This window comes from Suricata suricatta, chromosome 17 (assembly GCF_006229205.1).
Source record: "Suricata suricatta isolate VVHF042 chromosome 17, meerkat_22Aug2017_6uvM2_HiC, whole genome shotgun sequence".
In the NCBI taxonomy this organism is placed as follows: domain Eukaryota; kingdom Metazoa; phylum Chordata; class Mammalia; order Carnivora; family Herpestidae; genus Suricata; species Suricata suricatta.
In genome coordinates this window covers 47,605,052-47,626,248 of record NC_043716.1, presented here as the reverse complement: position 1 = coordinate 47,626,248, position 21,197 = coordinate 47,605,052, and the positions used below count along the sequence as shown (strand labels likewise).

At 41.6% G+C, this 21,197-nt stretch overlaps 1 protein-coding gene across 2 annotated transcripts in view; it reads left to right on the top strand.

Moving 5' to 3' along the window:
• ABCA8 (ATP binding cassette subfamily A member 8) overlaps positions 1 to 21,197 on the top strand; it is a 79,643-nt gene that overhangs the window by 57,736 nt on the left and 710 nt on the right. For both annotated transcript variants that reach the window (XM_029928728.1, XM_029928729.1), the window contains 17 exons: positions 169 to 302; positions 1,514 to 1,651; positions 4,404 to 4,511; positions 5,550 to 5,723; positions 5,914 to 6,027; positions 7,894 to 8,016; positions 8,807 to 8,872; positions 9,321 to 9,412; positions 11,343 to 11,463; positions 12,090 to 12,207; positions 12,889 to 12,980; positions 15,478 to 15,638; positions 16,564 to 16,639; positions 16,713 to 16,807; positions 17,521 to 17,640; positions 17,782 to 17,922; positions 19,372 to 19,451. In XM_029928728.1, the coding sequence (XP_029784588.1) occupies positions 169 to 302; positions 1,514 to 1,651; positions 4,404 to 4,511; positions 5,550 to 5,723; positions 5,914 to 6,027; positions 7,894 to 8,016; positions 8,807 to 8,872; positions 9,321 to 9,412; positions 11,343 to 11,463; positions 12,090 to 12,207; positions 12,889 to 12,980; positions 15,478 to 15,638; positions 16,564 to 16,639; positions 16,713 to 16,807; positions 17,521 to 17,640; positions 17,782 to 17,922; positions 19,372 to 19,451 (1,953 nt within the window). The remainder of the gene's footprint in view (positions 1 to 168; positions 303 to 1,513; positions 1,652 to 4,403; positions 4,512 to 5,549; positions 5,724 to 5,913; positions 6,028 to 7,893; positions 8,017 to 8,806; positions 8,873 to 9,320; positions 9,413 to 11,342; positions 11,464 to 12,089; positions 12,208 to 12,888; positions 12,981 to 15,477; positions 15,639 to 16,563; positions 16,640 to 16,712; positions 16,808 to 17,520; positions 17,641 to 17,781; positions 17,923 to 19,371; positions 19,452 to 21,197) is intronic.

Sequence of the window (21,197 nt, the reverse complement as noted above, 5' to 3'; positions counted from 1 at the left end):
GTGGAAAAATATCCTGACAGTGCCTATGATGGTAAGGACCACTTAACTAACCAACATTAAATTATTTTAATTAGTTAATTAATTACCATTAATTTAAAATTTACTGTACAACTTAATAGTGATTTTCTTAGTTTTATGACACACCTAATATATTTAACTGCAATGTAGGGGCAAGCATTGATGACTTTATACACTCTATGGAGCATCAGAACATAGCTTTGGAAGTGGATACACTTGGAATGAAAAATGCCGAAGAAGACCCGTCTTATAATGGAGCCATCATAGTGTCTGATCATGAAAAGGTATGTTGGTCTCGGTTTCATAGTTTTTCCTAAAGATGTGGAAAACCACTATATCAATGTACTCAGCTTTCCTCTCTAGGAAATGAAATGAAAAACAAATAATGCTTTCATAATAATTCATATTTTAATCATTATCTGCCAACACAAACTGTGTATTAGCAAAATAAATACCATACAATACCCACTGTCAGATGCATAATTAAGTTCAATGAACTCAAATTTCCTCTCAAGGATTTTATAATGCATACTTTCTGTTTTATTTTTAAACAATAATACTTGATATTAGCCTTCAGCCAGATGTCTGGTGTCCTGAAAATTAGATACAGCCTATATACTTGCTCTGTTTTACTTACACAGTATTTGCTTTTTGCTTTGATTATTTGACACCATATTATTTATTTTTTCTTTTACAGTTTATTGTCAAGTTGGTTTCCATATAACGCCCAGTGCTCATCCCAACAAGTGCCCTCCTCCATGCCCAGCAACCCCCTTCTCCTCTCCCCCTCCCCCATCAGCCCTCAGTTTGTTCTCAATATTTAAGAGTCTCTCATGGTTTGCCTTCCTTCCTTTCCCTGACTCTTTTTCCCCCTTCCCCTCCCCATGGTCCGCTGTTTCTCCTGTTAGACCTATGAGTGAAAACATATGGTATCTGTCCTTCTCTGCCTGACTTATTTCACTTAGCATGACACCTTCAAGGTCCATCCACGTAGCTTCAAATGACCGGATTTCATTCTTTCTCATTGCCATGTAATACTCCATTGTATATTTATACCACGTCTTCTTGATCCATTTGTCAGCTGATAGACATTTAGTCTCTTTCCATGATTTGGCTATTGTTGAAAGTGCCACTATGAACACTGGGGTACATGTGCCCCTGTGCATCAGCACTTCTGTATCCCTGGGGTAAATCCCTAGCTGTGCTATTGCTGGCTCATAGGGGAGTTCTATTGTTAATTTTTTGAGGAATCTCCACACTGTTTTCCAGAGCGGCTGCACCACTTTACATTCCCACCAACAGTGTAGGAGGGTGCCTGTTTCTCCACATCCTCACCAGCATCTGTAGTCTCTTGATTTGTTCATTTTAGCCACTCTGACTGCTGTTGACACCATTTTAAAAACATGACTTTTTAATTTAAGATACCGAATTTTGACCTCCTTAGCAAAAAAATGAGGATCTTTGAGAATTTATAATCTCGCTTTTTACATTTTAGAATTACAGTTTTTCATTAGTATGCAATACCAAAAGACTAAACTGCTTCCCAGTGCTCATGGATATTATTAGTAATGCACTCCTTGGAATGGTTAAGCCAGAAGCACATATCCAAACTGACAGAAGTACATTTTCAAAGGTAAGTATGTTGACTCTCCTCTATCATGAATCTTGTCTTTTCTGCGCCAAGAATATTCCAGGTCATTCTTTTAAGTGCTGCAATCTCGTTCTTGTTGAGTCAATGGCTGCATAATAAATTACAAGTTGGTTCATGCTAGCTCTCTGGTTTTGAGAAACAAATACATTCTTCAGAGCCTCAATGTTTTAAGAATTATCTATACCCAACATGGGGCTCGAACTCACAACCCCAAGATGAGAGTCACATGCTCTACCAACTGAGCCAGCCAGGTGCCCCTAGAGCTTCAACTTAAAAAAAAATTTTTTTTTACTGTCTTACTTACTTTCGAGAGAGGGAGAAAGACAGAGAATGAGCAGAGGAGCAGCAGAGAAAGAGGGAGACACAGAATCTGAAACAGGCCCCAGGCTCTGACAGCTCAGAGCCCAATACAGGGCTCCAACTCGTGAACCATGAAATCATGACCTGAGCCAAGGTCGGTTGCTTAACAGCCTGAGCCACCCAGGGACCCAGAACTTCAATTTTTTAAAAGCAAAATAGAACTCTTTTTTTATAGGGAATGTGAGGTAATGAAAGTGAAGTCAAGAAGCATGGAGACTAACACAAAAATAGCAAAAGAAAGAAGGAAGGAGGGGAAGAGAGACAGAAAGAAGAAAAGGGAAGGGAAGGAGACGGGAGGGAAGGACAGGGCAGTGCAGGGAAGGGGAGGGAAAGGAGGAAATTGAGGTCTTATTATTACTTTTAGAAATGCTACAAAGGAAAAATTTTAAGACAAAGTTCAGGCCAAAATTGCAGACTGGTTACATTAGAATTACTCCAGTTCCTTGGAACAAATATTCATTATTTGGGCCTACCCTAGACCGACCAAACCAGCTTCTTTGTAGCCAGGAAGGAAAATTCCCTATTTCTAAAAAAAAAAAAAAAAAAAAAAAAAAAAGGCCCACATGATTGGATTGTGTACAGCCTTGTAAGTTGGGAAGCCAGACTACATATTAGAGTTTGTAATTATTCCTTTTTGATTATTTCCTAAATATACTGCGTCCACTTAGAGAGTTCTTTGAACACAGAGACCATGTATTTTTAACCCTACATAATAGTTCGTAACTTGAGGTAGGGCTTAGAACATAATAAGCACCAAATAATTTATTTGTTAAATGTATAAATAAATGTGAGAGGTCAGCAAATTATCTGTATTCCATTCAAATCGAGGGTTTTGTGATAATACATATGACTAAAGACCATTTCTCCGTGTTAAAATGGACCATGTATCCATCATTATTTTCATACATTCCTGCAAGATTTTGAGTTCACTTCTCACAACCTATGTCATCGTACATTCAGAAAATAAAAATTCCTCTCAGTCAGGGTGCACAAGAAGCTTACTCATTAAAGCAAAAAGTTTTAATCATTCATCAAGTGCTAACTAATTTTAGACACTATGCTATGGTTCATTCACTAACTTCCTCTCAGTTTTCTGGTTTCTCAAGGGGGATACAAGAGTTGAGCAAATTGCCTTGAGTTTTTTTCCATCAATAGAAACGTTCTCTTTGAGCTGTGATGAGCTTGATACCAAGTACTTACTTGACCTTGTATTTATGTGCCCAACATCTGAACTTCAATATCTCCAGCAACTCGTTTTATACTCTGTTTGAACTTACCTGTGCATTGCTCCAGTAAGAGTTTTCTGGAGTTTCAGACCTTGCTTCTGTCCTGCTCAAGTCAAAGCATTTACCCCTGGGTACTGAACCTGCCCAGCATGCAGGGTGTTCTGAAAAGATGCTGTCAATGAGCTTAAATCTCACCTTTCGGTAGCTAGAAAGGGGGTCTCTGCAGCCAGGCTGAACATAACCAGACTCTGGTTGTAACTTTTCTTAGCAGTGAGCATAATTAAACCCGTTTGTGGATCACAAAAGTAACCCGAGAACAGTTTCCAGGGCACTCAGTGAATCTTCTGTCCCGAAAAAAGCAAAATATGTGTAACCAAGTGTCAAGGTTTTTCGCGGTGATTTCACTTCCCTTTCTAGTACTACCCTTGATCTCTACTTTGAAAGCTTCCACCAATATCTTTCTGGTCTCCTGGTGTACCTAGAAAGATACTTATCATCACTGTGCCCGCAAAACATTTGATACGATTTTTGAGTCAGGCTGTATCGCCTTTGAAATAATTAAATACCCATGAAAAATGGAATGTTTCAACAGTGAATTGTCATTAGTTACTATTTTAGCATCAGAATACATTTTAGAATCATAAAATAAGAAAATGCCAACTCGTACTCCTTTTTTATTTTACAACTGTGATAATAGGTGTCAGTTCTTTCACATGCTTTGAGTCACTCATTTATCCATGAAATTGGGTATAAAGCCATGAGACATGCTTCATAATTGGACGGATAATGAAACAGTTTGGAAACCTCAGTGGGGACCTAAGGAAAGAGTATATGTAATCAGCTTAATTTTTTTTTTTAATATGCTCCAGGGGTGCCTGGGTGGCTCAGTCGGTTAAGCGTCCAGCTTTGGCTCGTGTCATGATCTCACAGTCCGTGGGTTCGAGCCCCACGTCGGGCTCTGGGCTGACAGCTCAGAGCCTGGAGCCTGCTTCGGATTCTGTGTCTCCCTCTCTCTCTGCCCCTCCCCTGCTCATGCTGTCTCTCTCTGTCTCTCAAAAGTAAATAAAAAACATTAAAAAAAAATTTAAATATGCTCCAGAAAACAAATTTTGAATTTGTTATTCAGCTCATTATATTTGCATTTTCAGATGTCAGAGAGAAATCCATTTGAATTTTGGGAACAAACCATGTTATGGATGATTTTGGTATCCTCTTGTACTCCTTATATTGCCATGAGCAGCTTCGATGATTATAAGGTAATACTGAAAACTTCGTTACTTTGTATGACTAGAAGGTGAAGGTGAAAGTCCTTCCATAAGGCTTTTTCCACAAGGCTTTTATACAGTACCCTAACACCATCTCCTGGCTTCCCCACAGATCAGTCCATCCCCACCAAATCTTTTTCAGTTGTGCAAATTGAACAACTGTGCTCAGAGATTTTGATGAGCATCCTTACGTCAACTTTTGTCTCTGACAGGGGCCTCTTTTGGCCAACCAGAGACCATCAGCAAATGAATTAAACTATTTTTGAAAGAAAAACTTATATTCAAAATTGTTTCATTGTTTATTGCAATTGCTTAATTGGTGCCAAACTGCTCATCACTTGGTAAGTAGTTTTAAGATGTGTAATTTAGTATGTTTATTCAGAGAAGGACAGAAATACAAGATACGTAGTATTTATGAATGGAATAATGTTGATGTGCATCAATATTTGGATGAGCAATAAGTATTTGAATATGTGCTATGCCAAAACTACCCTAATGCATCATTCAGTTAGAATTAAAGGAATAAAGCCGTGTTATATATACAAAAATACATATGATGTTATATATTTGTGTATAATATAATAGTAAATAAAATCTAATATTTTATATATAAAATATATAATTTTTAATGTATATAGACATGGAGAGAGAGAGAGAGAGAGAAAGCATGAGGCTTCACAGTGAGTCAAAGCAGAATCACCCTGATGGAAAGTTAGCTGCTTAAATAAACCACCCTGATCATAGATTGTTAATCACTATTTATTGCTGTGTTAATACCTTGATTACACTGAGATCTTCTTTCACATATTTTCACCGGGTATTTGAAGAACTTCAGTATTTTAAGTAAAGCGGCAACATGATCACCTATGTTTGGAACTAGCCATCTTGCTTGGTCCACATCATGCTTATGGCCATGATGCAGAATTTATTACAAATGAAAATTGTGGTTAGATGTTTTCTTACCTAATCCACACTTTCTTAAACCTCAAATGGAACTAACACTTTGTGTCTTTGCTGTTTTTCAATCAGCACAAAACTCAGTCCCAGCTCTGGATTTCAGGCCTCTTCCCGTCTGCTTACTGGTTTGGCCAGGCACTGGTGGATATTTCACTCTACTTCTTGATCCTCCTTCTTATGTATTTATTAGACTACAGTTTGAGCTTCCAAGAGACTTCATTTGCAATTATATATCAGACCATAAACGTAAGTAACAGTATTCATAGAACAAATACCATTGAATGATTTCATGAAAAAAAATTGAAGATGCAAATGATATTTGTATCGTCATAAATTAAGTCACTGTAAAACTTGACTACCACAATCTGTTGGCTCCTAATGTGTTTCTCAGACTGCATTTGCCTTTAACTAAACATAACATTCCTGTTAATTTCAGATCCCTTGTGCTCTCGGCTACGCCTTCTCACTCATCTTCTTGACATATGTGATTTCGTTCATTTTTCGCAAGGGAAGGAAAAATAGTGGCATTTGGTCTTTTTGCTTCTTCATTGTAAGTATATTTCTTGTGTACAATTCTGAGCCGGTACTTTAAATTTGCCCTCAATAGAATGATAAATTAATATTACAGGCTCAAATATTTTGTTTTCCTTATGCATGATTCTTTTCAAAATCTTCATGTTTTTCTCTTCCTAATTTCTACCCTTGTCTCCTTTTTCTTTTTTTAATGTTTATTAATTTTTGACAAAGAGACAGAGCACGAGCAGAGGAGGGTCAGAGAGAGAGAGGGAGACACAGAATCTGAAGCAGCCTCCAGGCTCTGAGCTGTCAGCACAGAGCCCCACATGGGGCTCAAACTCACATACTGTGAGATCAGAACCTGAGCTGAAGTCAGACACTTAACCAACTGAGCCACCCAGGCTTCCCTACCCTCGTCTCTTTTAAAAGTAGGTAAACTGTTTCTAGAATCAGAAAGTATTTGCTAGAAGGAAACCCAGAAACCATTTGTATCTTCTTTTTACTGAAAAAGAAATAAGCCCACAGATCTTCACAAAGTTATAGTGGGTTACAAATGTTGCTATCCTGTCAATCCAGCTGCCAAAAAGTAAATTATTAATTCAACAAATATTAGTTGGTTTCCAGGGTGTCTGGTTAGCTCACTTGGTTAAGAGTCCTACTCTTGATTTTGGTTCAGGTCATGATCTCACAGTTCTTAAATTTGAGCCCCACGTCAGGCTCTGCCTAACAGTACAGAGCCTGCTTAGGATTCTGTCTCTCCCTCTCTCTCTCTGACCCTCCCCTGCTCATTCTATCTATCTCAAAATAAAAAAATAAACTTAAAAAACTGTATATGAGTTGCCTTCCAACAATGTGTCAAAAAACTGAGACCAATAATGCATAAAAAATAGACAGTTTCAACCCTGAATGAGCACTCAGAGGCTGAAAGAGAAGTAAACAGCCACTTAGAAGAACAAAGTGATAAAGAAAAGATTATCTCTTTTAAAAGATTGTCTCTATGAACACCAGAGAAGGGAAAGATTAACTCATGAAAATGAGAGCAGAAATTTCCATGAGGCGTTGAAACCTGGAGAATAAGATTTTAGGAGCTAGAGAAGAATGACTCAGTGGGGAAGAAGTCCAGGCTTATCCTAGGAACTGGTAATAATCTGGCTTAGAGAAAGCAAGAAAACACCACACAGCATGGGCATGGCCTTAGTTATGGTAAAAATGTTGATTGGAAACACACTGGCCTTTGATGATGCTCTCCAGAAGTCAGTGTGGAAAGCTGTGGAAGCTTATAGTGTAGACAGGAAATAAGATCAGAAATATACATTTGGGAAGAAAACGCTGAATGCCGTAAAAATGGTAGCTTGTAAGAAGTCGGAAGTACAAAACCTCTTAGGAAACTTTTAGCATTGCAGTGTTTTAGGAGAAAAAGTCTGAGTGTGTCTGTTGTACCTCTCACTATCTCTTATCCCTGAATTCTGAACTCGAGTACTACAACTGAAGCCCCCTGGCTTTTTCTGTGCCTCAGTTTCTCCCTCGGTATAGCTGACAGAAGTCTTCTCTCTCTGTTATGTCATTGCTACTAGATATCAATTTGTGGTCTCTATAATCATTGCTTCTCTACCAGTTTTACCTCTGAACACAACATAATGCCAACTTTGCTCCTTTTCTGTAATGGAAATATTCTGTATGTTAGATCCTATTTATCCAGTCATGTCTCATTCATGATACTCCAGGTGAAAGGAATCCGGCTAAGTCACTAAGAGAACAGATCAATGGCAATAATGCTGATTTCAGTTGGGTTTCTGAGGTTGGAGCTGAAATTAGGAATATCTTCAAGATAAGCCATCTCAGTTTGGAACACATGTTGAAATTCGGAGTGTTAATATGCATGTCTGTTATCTTCTTTTAGATCACCACCTTCTCTTTGTTTTTAATCATGCTGTTGGAGTACTTTCGACATCATATGCTATGTTATATCACCTTTTTAATACCACAAGCCACATTAATTGGCTGTGTGTTCCTATTTTTTAACGTAAGTAGTGCCACCAATCTGCCCCAATGTCCTGAAACCCTTTACCAATTGTGAAAGCTATGTTTGGGGTTGGAGACTCTACAATATGTTGAATATACATGACCTTGAAATATTTCTCCCAGATAGGCCAATGTGCTCCGGCTAAACTGTTAGAAAGCCTGCCCCCAGTCTGTGCATGGGGAGAAAGGGTAATAAGTGGTGGGAAATAGAGCAGTCTTTACATACTCCTGGGCAAATGAAATACCCCTAATCTTTGGGATCTTGAGATTCTCAAGATGCACTCAATGGGAATAAAATCCTTTTTTTTTTTCTAGCTAACTGATAGAGAAGTAGCAACTTCTGCAAATATATAGATGTAGAAGCAGACTTCCTGAAAATGAAGAAAGATACAGTGCATGAGTGAAGATGGGGAAGGGCAAGGGAAGGGAAGGGCAGGCGCTTATGAAGGATCAAGGGGCACAGGAAGGTGCACGAAGCTCTGTGAGATAAGAATAAACGCTGGTCCTCTCTCTCCTTATTTGGGGAGGCTGACACAGATGGCCAAGGTCATCTCACCAGGTGATGAGGACTTGCTAAATCCTATTGCTTCAAATAAAAACACAGTACCTCCTAGACCTTGGGAAGAAGGAATACAACCCTTTGATATTTTGGAATGGACACCTACCCAAAACTCATGGTGAAATCAGGGGACATATCAGTAGGGCTGTTCGGCGGGCCAATTCACATTTGTATGGATAAAATTCATGAAACCAAAAAACTTCCCATTTAACAATTGTTTTTCTTCTCACAGCAAATCGCGTTTTATCTTTGGAATGATGAACCAACAGGCATAGCGCCGTATTTCGTATTCTTAATTGTAAGAACACCCTTGTCTTTAAAAATTGCTGTCTTTTCCTACACAGAATTATTTTAATTCCTGTATACAGGGGGAAGCTTTTTATTAAGGTAGATATACAGATATATGTAGCCCAAGGAGATAAGATACTCATAAAACATGGAACAAATTTTTCTATAAAGATGAACTGACTAGATAATATGCTTCCCAAAATTTGAGAACACCTTACTAGTATTAGAGGAAATGACATAAGGTAATGGTGTTACATAATTGTATGTTTCTGATGTCTCCATAAACAAGATTGAAAACGAATTTGATAGTTGCACGATATGACAAATAGATTATTGGAAATTTGTAATGGTTTTTCCAACCATGTCTTTGGAGAAGTACAACCATTTCTAATTCACTTCTGATGTGAGACATTTTTCGTTGAGTACTTCTAATGGTGCATCTCTCTCTTTATTCCTAGCCTTTCGTACATTTTATCATCTTCCTTTTTATTCTTCGATGTCTGGAATGGAAGTTTGGAAAGACACCAATGAGAAAGGACCCCTTCTTTAGGTTGGGAGAAATCAAATTGGATTCTTTTACTTCAGTTATCAATGTTTAATTTTTTTCATGCAAAAAATTGATGATTTAGCAAAGAACTGCCAAGTCTTGGAATAGGCTGGGGTTGCAACCGCAGGCCAATACAAAATCTAGAGATCTAAGTACCTAAATCAGAGGATTACAAGCAGAAGAGGAAACAGACCCAAAACATTCATTGTTAAGGGCTCTGACATGGTGTGCAGTGGGAGAGTGGGAAAAGTTACCTGCCACTAGTTCAGTTTTGTTTGTTTGTTTGCTTGTTTGTTTGTTTGTTTAAATATTAATGTTTATTTTTGAGAGAGAGAGACAGACTGTGAGCAGGGGAAGGGGGTGGGGCAAGACAGACAGAGAGGGAGACACAGAATCTGAAGCAGGCTCCAGGCTCTGAGCTGTCAGCACAGAACCTGACACGGGGCTTGAACCCACAACCTGCAAGATCATGACCTAAGCTGAAGTCAGACACTCAACCAACTGAGCCACCCAGACACCCCCATTTGTTTGTTTTTTAATGTTTATTTATTTATTTTGAGAGAGACAGACAGACAGACAGACAGAGAATGAGCAGGGAAAGGGCAGAGAGAGAGAGAGAAGGAGAGAGAATTCCAAGCAGGATCTGCACTGTCAGCGCAAAGCTTGATGTGGGGCTCAAACTCACAAACCAGTGAGATCATGACCTGAGCTGAAATCAGAAGCCATGTGCTTAACTGACTGAGCCACCCCGGCACTCCACCGCTAGTTCAGTTTAAATGGCAATCAATTAAATAGATTGGCAGTTGAAGGAATGCTACAAATCCAGGAGGGAAGAATAGAATGATGAATAGGCCAAAGACCACAATAATTATGCTCTTTTCCTATGGTGCTGCGAAGCCCGACTGGTAGATCGCAGACTGGTCCAGTTACAATGGAACGTAGAAGCTGAGACTTTTTGCAGCACACAAGGACACGTCCATTGGCATCTTATTCCCTGTCTTCATGCCACATTGGTGTCATCTTTAACTATGACAGAGAGTTGAGTGGGTGATTTGCAGGGTAAAAGATGACCTTTAAAAACCTAAGGTCAAAGTGCCTGGATGGCTCACCTGATTAAGCTCACTTGATTAATCAACTCTTGATTTGGGCTCAGATCATGATCTCATGGTTCATGAGTCTGAGCCCTGAGTCAGGCTCTGCACAGATAACAAGGAGCCTGCTTGGGATTCTGTCTCTCCCCCCTCTCTCTGCCCCTCCCCCATTCACACTCTCTCTCAAAATAAATAATTAATAAATATACTTTAATAAAAGAAATCTAAGATCAGTATGTGGGATTAGAGCAGAGGTAAGAGAGACTAAAATAACATAGATAGATGATAGATAGATAGATAGATAGATAGATAGATAGATAGATAGATATGAAGGACCAGACTTAAAATAGAGGAAAAAGTGAAACTGGTACATATTCCCAAGAAATGGTCAGGCTCAATAGGTGACCAAGCATCTAACTTGTATTTTCTGAGACCATCCTGACTCCAGATATGCCGACTCCTTCTCCCCATGAAAACCCAATAATGCCAACATGGTGGTGGTATTAAAGATAGGGTTTCCAGAAAAACTGCAACATAAAACCATGATATTAAAGTCCTGTGTTAGATAATAGATACTGATTTGCACAGTGATAATGGAAAAAATCATGATCCATAGGTAAGTAGAGCAAAAGATAGGTAAGAAGCAATGGTCACTAAGTATAGCAGTACCACTGAGCAGAAGAAGGTTGGGAAGGGAGGAGGAGTCACCGTACTGAAAGGAGATTATGACAATTTATTAATTATTCAGCCTACTACTCAAAGCATAAGGTTTAAAGAATGCAGTATTCTAAATACAAGGATGAATTCCAAATCAGTGATTAATGGGTGGCTTTTGACTCTAGAATTTCTCCAAGAAGCCACACTGTGTATCAAAATCCAGAAGATCCAGAAGGGGAGGATGAAGACGTCCAAATGGAAAGACTGAGAACAGCAGATGCCCTGAATTCCACCAACTTTGATGAGGTAAAACATACGTAGTAATTATTTCATCGAGTAACCCAAACATTTGTCTGTTAAAGTAGTCAGTCGACAAGTCTAATTCTCAAAGAGTTTTGAGTTTCTCTGATATATACAAGCGAGGACCACAGCTCCAGTTTAGGAAGCGGCCATATTGTTACATCTAAAGAAGCAGATTAAGAGTCCTGTCACCTCAGTTTGTCATTCTTGGGATAAAGGACAAGAAGCGGAGTACGGTTAAAATTGCAAAAACCAAGAAAGACCTTGTGAACTTTCAAACCGGAATAAAGCAACACGGTGGCCTTGCTTCTTGGAGGACGTGCACTGTAGAGATGTCAGGGCAAAGTCTGTTCACAGCATGTTCTGAATGTTTAAGAATGACTCAGTATTTCTCCAAGTTTCTTTGCTCCTGTTCTGCACAAAAGAATGTGCTCCTGAGTAACGGCCTTTGTCAGAGGTTAAAATGACCAAAAATAAGGACAAGGTTTGGAGAACGGCCCGTAAACATGTCACCTAGGAGCCGGTGTTCTGTGCAGGGCCTGTGCGTGAGGCACCAACCCGGTGGGAAGACAGAGTTTCTTCAAAGCTACGGAGAGAAATAAGGTCTGATGTGATTTATTTGTTATTTACAGAAACCAGTCATTATTGCCAGCTGTCTACGCAAAGAGTATGTGGAGAAGAGGAAGCGCTGCTTTTCCGAGAGGAAGAAGAAAATAGCCACAAGAAATGTCTCTTTCTGTGTTAGAAAAGGTCTGACCCCAATGGCCCTTCCCCTGTTGGCGTGGGGCCCTTGTTAGCTTCGTGGTCCGGGATGAGAATCGTTCTGAAGCATCACCTCTTGGTTTCACACACAGACTCCTCAGCAGATGACTTTGACAGCGCCTTTGGCCTGTCACATTTCTAAGTGAAATTAATGGCTGGGGCATAGTTCCATCTACACGGAAACTATAAGCAGTCTATTAAAATGACCCACAGAAGCCAGGACATTTCTATGCAACGAACAGGATTGATTTCCCCATGTTTGTTACATTTCCCAAGAGAACTAACTGGGGTTGTACCTTACCGTCAGAAGACTAGCCCAGCAGCTGTTAGATGGCCTCATTTTGTGTCCTTATCCTGGAGTGTTTAGGGTCACAGGAGACAGAGTCTGACACCCTGCTTTCCACGAGTGGCTTTACCCCTGCCTATCAGTGTGACCACGGGCAACTAACCTAATCTCTGAAAGTTCTCCCCAGATGGGTAAGAAGGGACTATGGTAACAACTTCTCAGGGTTGACAAATAAATGAGATACTGTGTATAAAGCACATAGCATGATACTCATCACATCGCGAGACTTCAGACTGTGTTTTATTCTTTTTTTAATTTTTTAAGTTTATTTATTGATTTTGAGGGATAAAGTCAATATTAAGTGTAACCATTTTTTTTTTCAGGTGAGGTTTTAGGATTATTAGGACACAACGGAGCTGGTAAAAGTACATCCATTAAGGTGATAACTGGAGACACAAAACCAAGTGCTGGACAGGTAAGTGAATTATGCTAATAATTTATATTAAGTATATTTATAACCATAATATATTTTAATATGTCATCTCTTAATATAATCCAGTATATAATTACATATCACATAATTATAATATAATATAGTTTATATGATTATAATATATCTTTACAATATCATAAAACACGCATTTGCACTTTTTTTCTTGGCAAACTATTTGCTTCCATTTATTAACAGTGAGTGCAGTGTGACACATTACTTTTTCATTTTATATTTTTTTAATTTTTTATTTATTTTTAAAGTTTTATTTATTTTTGAGAGAGTACGAGCAGGGGAGGGGCAGAGAGAGGGGGACAGAGGATCCCAAGCAGGCTCTGTGCTGACAGCAGTGAGCCCGATGTGGGGCTTGAACCCATGAACAGCGAGATCGTGACCTGAGCCGAAGTCAGATGCCCAACTGACTGAGCCACCCAGTTTCAGACTTTTTAAAATTGAAGTATAGTAGACATATAGGATTTGTACTTTCAATTTGTACAATGAGAATTGTCTTCCCAGCATGTAATGCTTTAACCTTGAATTAGAATGTTTAAAAACAAAAAACCTTTATTAAGTAATTATACTCATTATCCTGCACAAATTGCTTGGATAGTGGAACACATATTTTTGTACAAATCCACTATTTCCTGGGAATACCTGTAAGGAATGGCTCAAAATTGAGGAATATGAAGTCAACTTGAATTGTACATGCAGGTGAACCATTTAAGGTGGTCTGAAAAAAGAAAGGGAGCTCAGATCTATTGAAGAGAAATGACGTACAGAGAAAACATTTCCCCCAAACTCTTTGGCAGAAAAAAGAAAACTTTAAGAGGTCCTTTGGAAAGGATGTCCAGGATTGTGGAGAATGGAATATAAGGCAGAGGTCTGGGGCCTCACGCCAGGGGAAAGGGGTTGGTGGTCAAGCCCTCCCGGAATGTGACTGACAACCCACTAAAGACGGAGAAAACAAATATTCACAGTCGCTCTGAAGCCGAGCTGGAAGCAGGTGTCTGTGGAGGGGGCTGCTCAGGGATGTTGGTGGCTTGCTCAACTCTGACTGGCCTCCCAAGTTCACTTGAGACTATGCTCCAATTCAGTCACCACCTGGACCCTAAATCACTATTTTATTTCTCATCAAACATGAGCACAAAAGGAGGTAGTAACTTTTCATAGATTCTTTGGTAATCAAATATTTTCAAAGGTGTTAAGTTCTGGGCCGCCTGGCTGGCTCAGTTGGTAGAGCATGCAACTCTTGAAATCAGGTGGTGAGTTCGAGCCCCACGCTGGGTGTAGAGATTAAAAAGGATGGGGGCACCTGGGTGGCTCAGTCAGTTAAGCATCTGACTCTTAATTTCAGCTCAGGTCATGATCTCGCAGTTCGTGGGTTCGAGCTCCACATCACGCTCTGTCCTGACAATTTCTTCCTCCTTCCTTCTCTCTCTTCCCCTTCCCTGCTGTCACTCTCTCAAAATAAATAAATAAACTTTAAAAAAAATAATAAAATTAAATTCTGAGAAAAAAACATACTAAGCATTTTTTTTTTGCAGTAGGATCTGAGTTACAAAGCCATGAAATTTGAGTCATGAAATTGGCTGTAATCAGATCAGCCAGTGTGATCTTTATGAACAATGTCATTGTCCTACTTAATTACTTTCAACACCCTCTTACCTCACTAAGGCTGAAGGACCCCCACCCCCAGCTTGCTGGCAGCTACAGGGGCCGATCTCCATGTTCCTTCTCCATGTGTCCGTGTTTCTTCCCTTTCTCACTCTGCCCCAGGCCCCCCGCTTTGTCTCAGGTCGAAGACCGCATCAAGCTTCATTATGGCCCAGAGCTTTTCTCCGGCTCTTTCCTCTTCTCCAGACTCCTTTCCTCTGGGCTTTTCAATAGCAGGTGCCCCCATGCCCTCCCCCCACAATGGTCCCTCAGCAGACAGGCTTTCTCTGATCTCCCTACCTGCTCACCTGCACGTCATTCCGCTGCTGAGCCTCCAGACGGCTTCCATTACACCCCTTATGAGCTGTCTGTATTCCACTCATTTATTTTTCTACTTGCTTATTTCTCGATTCACTTAGGAAGGAAAACCCCCAAGTAAGAGGGGTTCTGGCTGTCACACGGGGAGCTCTCAAAAAACACTGGATCAGCAATCCAGTAGTGAGTAATTACATTCACCAATTCATATACTTTTTTTCTGCGATGAGAAAAGCGGATACAAACTGTTGGCCATGATGGCAAGACACCCCGTTTGTGAGATTTTTTGATTTTTCAGCTTCGCTTGGGGGAGGGGCACACACTTGTTTTCAGGTGCTTACTCCCTGACGACCTTTCTCCAGTGCAGACTGATGACAGATAATTCAACCCAGTTAGGACTAAGAGAGTCTCTCTAGTTTTTCTAGGTTTGAAAGGAGAAAGATGCCATTGAAATATGCAGGAGAAACAAACAGACAACTGAGCGCAGGCTCTGAGCCTGAACTTTTCCCTGCAGGTGCTACTGAAAGGGAGCAGAGAGGGGGACCCCCTGGGTTTCCTGGGGTACTGTCCACAGGAGAATGGACTGTGGCCCAGCCTGACCGTGAAGGAGCACCTGGAGGTGTTCGCTGCTGTGAAAGGGCTCAGGAAAGCGGACGCAGCCGCCGCCATCACCAGGTAGGTGGGAGCCACGGGTGTTCTACGCCTGAGGGCACCGGGAGACCGTCGGGAGGGAGGAGCTTCACGGACAGTTCTGGAGAGAAGACTCTGACCCCTGACCCAGACCACACTGCATAGACGCCCAACCAGAAACCGGTTTCCTGTAGTTCAAAAGTGTTAATTTCCCTCTCATATTAAATATGAAAATTAAAAAATATTCATTAATGAAAGGTGAAAGTTATCAAAAATACTAAAATTTAAATACAGGGTGCTAGGTGGCTCAGTCGGTTAAAAGCGCCCAACTTTGGCTCAGGTCATGATCTCACGGTTCGTGAGTTCCAGGTCCACACCGGACCCTGTGCTGACAGCATGGAGCCTGCTTGGGAATCTCTCTCTCTCTCTCTCTCTCTCTCTCTCTCTCTCTCTCTCTCTCTCTCTCTCTCTCAAAAATAAATAAACATTTTTTTAAATAAAATATAAATAAAATTGAGTACAAAGTATTTATTATGGAACAACTAATACAAACATGAAATGTGCTTATATTCTCTTAAAGGAGAACACTATCTATCTGAGGAGATAAGACCAACCAGTTTAAAATTGTCTGGCATCTAGGGGCACCTGGGTGGGTCAATGGGTTGGGCATCCAACTTCAGCTCAAGTTATGATCTTACCGTTCATGAGTTCAAGACCCGCATCAGGCTCTGTGCTAACAGCTCAGAGCCTGGAGCTGCTTCAGATTCTGTGTCTCCCTCTCTCTGCCCCTCTCCCACTCACATTCTCTGCCTCTCTCTCTCTCTCAAAGATAAAACATTTTTTAAAAATTAAAAAAAAAAAGATTGCCTGGCATCTATGTTCAGAACTGCATTTCTGCATCCTTGGGCTGCGGGTCCACCCTCCTTCCAACTTCCTCCCTGAAATGCCCTCTCGTGTTTCTTTCCTTCAGGTTGGTGGATGCGCTCAAGCTGCAGGACCAGCTGAAGCTGCCCGTGAAAACCTTATCCGAAGGAATAAAGAGGAAGGTAAGAACAGGTCTTGGTGTTACTCTGCACACCCCACAGGTCCGTGCCAGACACATTGTTCCTCTTGTTCCAGCTGTGCTTCGCGCTGAGCATCCTGGGAAACCCATCGGTGGTGCTTCTGGATGAGCCATCCACAGGGATGGACCCCGAGGGGCAGCAGCACATGTGGTGAGGGGGCATGACCCCGTCAGGGCCAGCTCCAGTGCCTCTGTCGGAAATACGTGAATTGTTTTAACATCTGTAAAAATGGCCCCTTCAACTCTTTCTTAATGGGGACACCTCTCAGGATCACTAGTAACACCCATATTTTGCAAAACAAAAACGAAACCTCTTCCTGATAATATTTCATCATTGAAGAAAGAGTAAGCAGCATTGTCATGGCAGGTGCAACAGTCACCGTGCTGCTGTTCCAGGCAGTGGTGGTGGCTCTCTGTGCTCTAGTGAGAGCGTCCAGTGCCCGCGCAGGAACGGGAGTGCCCGTTGTTAGGTTGTACAGGGGGGTTGGGTTCTCAATGTTACCTTGTATATTTATTATGAATTTATTTTCTCCTCCGAGGCTGTGACCCCTCTGTTGGTTGAATTCTGTCTCTCTGTTCCCTTGCACAGCCTTTTCGTAAACAATCTCTTGCTAGTCATTTCTCTTCCAGTACAACCTCATGATCAATACTGTGTTCTGGACCCTCGCCCTTCCGACGCCCGCCTCCTGGTCCCCCGCCTCCACTTGGCTCCCCTCCCTCCTCCCACCTGCCCCTCATGGGTCCCTCCCTTGTTTAAGGTTTTGTTGCAAATCCTCACCTTCATGCCAGTTCCCAGTTCTTTTCTCTGCCCATTTGATTCATGAGAAGTCTTTCATAATTGCAAATAGTCTTTTGACGATTTAGGCAGGCAATCCGGACTACATTTAAAAACACGGAGAGAGGCGCCCTCCTGACCACCCACTACATGGCGGAGGCGGAGGCTGTGTGTGACCGCGTGGCCATCATGGTGTCCGGAAGGCTGAGGTGGGTGCCCCCAGGTGCACGGCTGGAGGAGTCTGTGGACAGGAAGATCTCTGAGGTCCTTTAGATAGCAAGAGTCCCAGACGTGGTGTCTTCTGTCTCATCCCCCTTTCTGTTACGACCTCATCCTCCTCTGCCCTCCAGATGTATCGGGTCCATCCAACACCTGAAGAGCAAATTTGGCAAGAATTACCTGCTGGAGATGAAGGTGAAGACCCTCGAGCAAAGGGAGAGCCTCCACCAGGAAATTCTGAGGATTTTCCCCCAGGCCGCCCGGCAGGAAAGGTAAAGCTGGGCGTGGGTGTTGATCTGATACCGAAATCTGATTTATAGCCCTTGGAGTCCATAGTTAGCCCAAAAGGAAATCTTAAAGAAATTGTACAGTGGACACTGAAGAACCTAAATCAGAGAAGAAAAGAGCTGGTGTAAAATCAGAGGAGTATGGTTGTGGCCTTATGATGTGCCCGGTACTGTCCTGTCTTGTGTTATTTTCTTTAATCTTCACTGAGACCTTCCAAGGAAGACATGGGTGTTCCATTTTTCGTGGGATGATTTCAAAGGAGCATTGGGAGAGTCTGGCCACTACAAAGACCTGAATGAATGGAGTTGATTGTTACCTTTAAGGATAGGAACCTGAGGGGCACCTGGGTGGCTCAAGATTAAGCGTCCGACTTCAGCTCAGGTCATGATCTCATGGTCCATGGGTCTGAGCCCCGTGTCAGGCTCTGTGCTGACAGCTCAGAGCCTGGAGTCTTCTTCAGATCCTGTGTCTTCCTGTGTCTCTGCCCCTCCCCCCTTTCCTCTCTCTCTCTTTCTCTCTCTCTCTCTCTCAGAAATAAGTAAATACACATTTTAAAAAAGAATAGGAAACTGACAAGTTAGGTCATATGACAGAGCTAATGAGTGGCATAAGAATTTAAAGTTAATTATTTCATCTCAAATCTATTAACACCAGTAATACAGTTCTCAGGAATGTAATACAGTAAAAATCAAAGATTAATTTTAGGGTCATTTTTAACAGCTAGAATTTGACAGAAGACAGATGGTTTAGGAGGTAGGGGAGAAGCACCTGGGTGACTCAGTTGGTTAAGCATCTGACTTCGGCTCAGGCCATGATCTCACGGTTCGTGAGTACAAACCCCACGTCAGGCTCTGTGCTGACAGCTCAGAGCCTGGAGCCTGCTTCAGATTCTGTGTCTCCCACTTTCTGCCCCTCTCCTACTCACTCTGTTCTCTCAAAAATGAATAAATGTTAAAAAAAATTTTTAAGGAGTTAGGGGAGAAAACCAATAGGGAAGAGTGATCATTTACAAGTAACAATTCGGTGGGAAAATACTATTTCTACAGTGGAGCATAAGTATCAAAGCAATGCTGTTACCTCCGTGTGCAGCCCAAGACTGAATCGAAATAGGTCATAAAGTCACAGAGAATGGGAATAGATGGGAAAGGTTGCCCCATAAATGGAGCAAATAGTATCTTACCGAAACGAAATCTAAATCCTCCTGATTTTCAAATGGTACAAAGACAAGCGCTAATCTGAGAACCAAATGATTGTTTTAATTCAATTCAATTTCAATTACACTTTCAATTTTATATTCAAGACTTAATTATATTATCCCAAATGAGGAAAGCCCTGGGACAAGGTCAGAGAGAGATGACTTCTCTGGAGGAAAGACCCAGAGGCCCCACCTGAGTTGGTGATGTCCAGCCTCAACCCCGCCCCTCTCCCCCCAGGTACTCTTGGGTGATGGTCTATAAGGTCCCAGTGGAAGACGTAAGACCTTTAGCGCAAGCCTTCTTCATGTTGGAGAAAGGTAAGAGTGACACACTTTGCAGTAAGATCCCCGGAAAGCAGGTAATTCCAAATCATAGATTAATCCATCGCATGACAGAAACAGAATGTGACGTAAGATGTTCATTTTCAAAGTTGAAATCTCCAGTTGAATTTTAGGGGCATGAAATCAAAGAGGTGGAGAGATTCTGTGTGTGTTGGGTTGTTGGGGGAGGGGCCAGGGGTTAACGCGAGTGCTTTTACCCTTGTTTTGTGAGGGTTTCCCATGTATTTATACACACACACACACACACACACACACACACACACACACGGGAATAACCTAAGTCAGAATTCCGTTGTGTATGCATTCATGGAAGATACTCTCTTGGGGAACATTGATGCATGCGTGTTTACAGTTCAATGTTTATATGGACTTGCATGTTATTTTCTTGCTTTAGGCTGGGTATAAAGAAACCGGCCTCCTGTCTGGTCATCAGAACAATCTTCCTGTGTCTGCTGCACTATGAAACTGACCCCTCTATGTCTGTCATCACCACCCCATGTTTTCCTTGCCACCAGAGCTCATTAACCCTGCTTCTCTGTGCTCACGTCAACTCCCTCCCTATGTGCTTCCATTGTCACGGCTCAGTGATCTTTTTGCTGGCTTGCCCCCTTCCCTAGGAAGAGATTTAAGTCTCCTGGTTCAAGAAGACTTTTTTTTTAACTCCTACCGATAACATGCACGGTCACAGCAACTCCCCCTGTCCATTCTCTGAGCCGAGCACCCCAGCTTCCTGGACCATGTGTTTGTGCAGCCACTTCCAGATTGACCCCATGGCCAGTGCTGGCCTGGAGGTGCTGCTGGTGACCTACTTCCAGTCACCTGCCCTCCCAGCAGGGCTGTGACTCATCTATTTTGGTTAAGGAGAAGGGTTTTTAATTCAATTAGGAGCAAGCTGTGACAGTAGAAAGAGGCCCACAAAGGATATCTTCTCCCCAGAAATCTTCAGACATCTTTCCATATCATCTTCTGATGCTTCCCTTTATAAAATGTGTTTTTCTTGCACTTCTTTCTGTGCTGAATGTGCAAAATCGCTGGCTCACACATAGGGAAGGAAACCTTTTCAATACTGTTTCCTCCTTTAAGTAGACGAACACTGCACTAAATGAGCGTTGCATCAGCACTTTTCTCCCCCGACCCAAGTGAATGCATTGGTACATTTAAAAAATAGTTTTTAAATGTTTTTTTGAGAGAGAGAGAGACAGACAGACAGACAGTGTGAGTATGAGGGAGAGGGGGGAGCAGAGAGAGGGAGACACAGAATCTGAAGCAGGCTCCAGGCTCTGAGCTATCAGCACAGAGCCCAACACGGGCCTCGAACCCAGGAACTGTGTGAGATCATGACCTGAGCCGAAGTTGGACGCTTAATTGACTGAGCCACCCAGCTGTCCCAACATGGGTATATTTTTAACTGAATCCAACACTTAAACCATGAACATTTTTTATTTAATCGGTTTTTAGAAGTTGTTGTTTGTACTGGATGCTGAACTCTAAGACTGGATATAAAAATATATGAACTTCTGGGGCGCCTGCGTGGCTCAGTTGTTTAAGCATCCAACTTCAGCTCAGGTCATGATCTCATGGTCCATGGGTTTGAGCCCCATGTCGGACTCTGTGCTGACAGCTCAGAGCCTGGAGCCTGCTTTGGATTTTGTGTCTCCCTGTGTCTCTGCTCCCCGCTGCACTTGCACTCTGTCTCTTTCCAAATTAAATATATATATATAT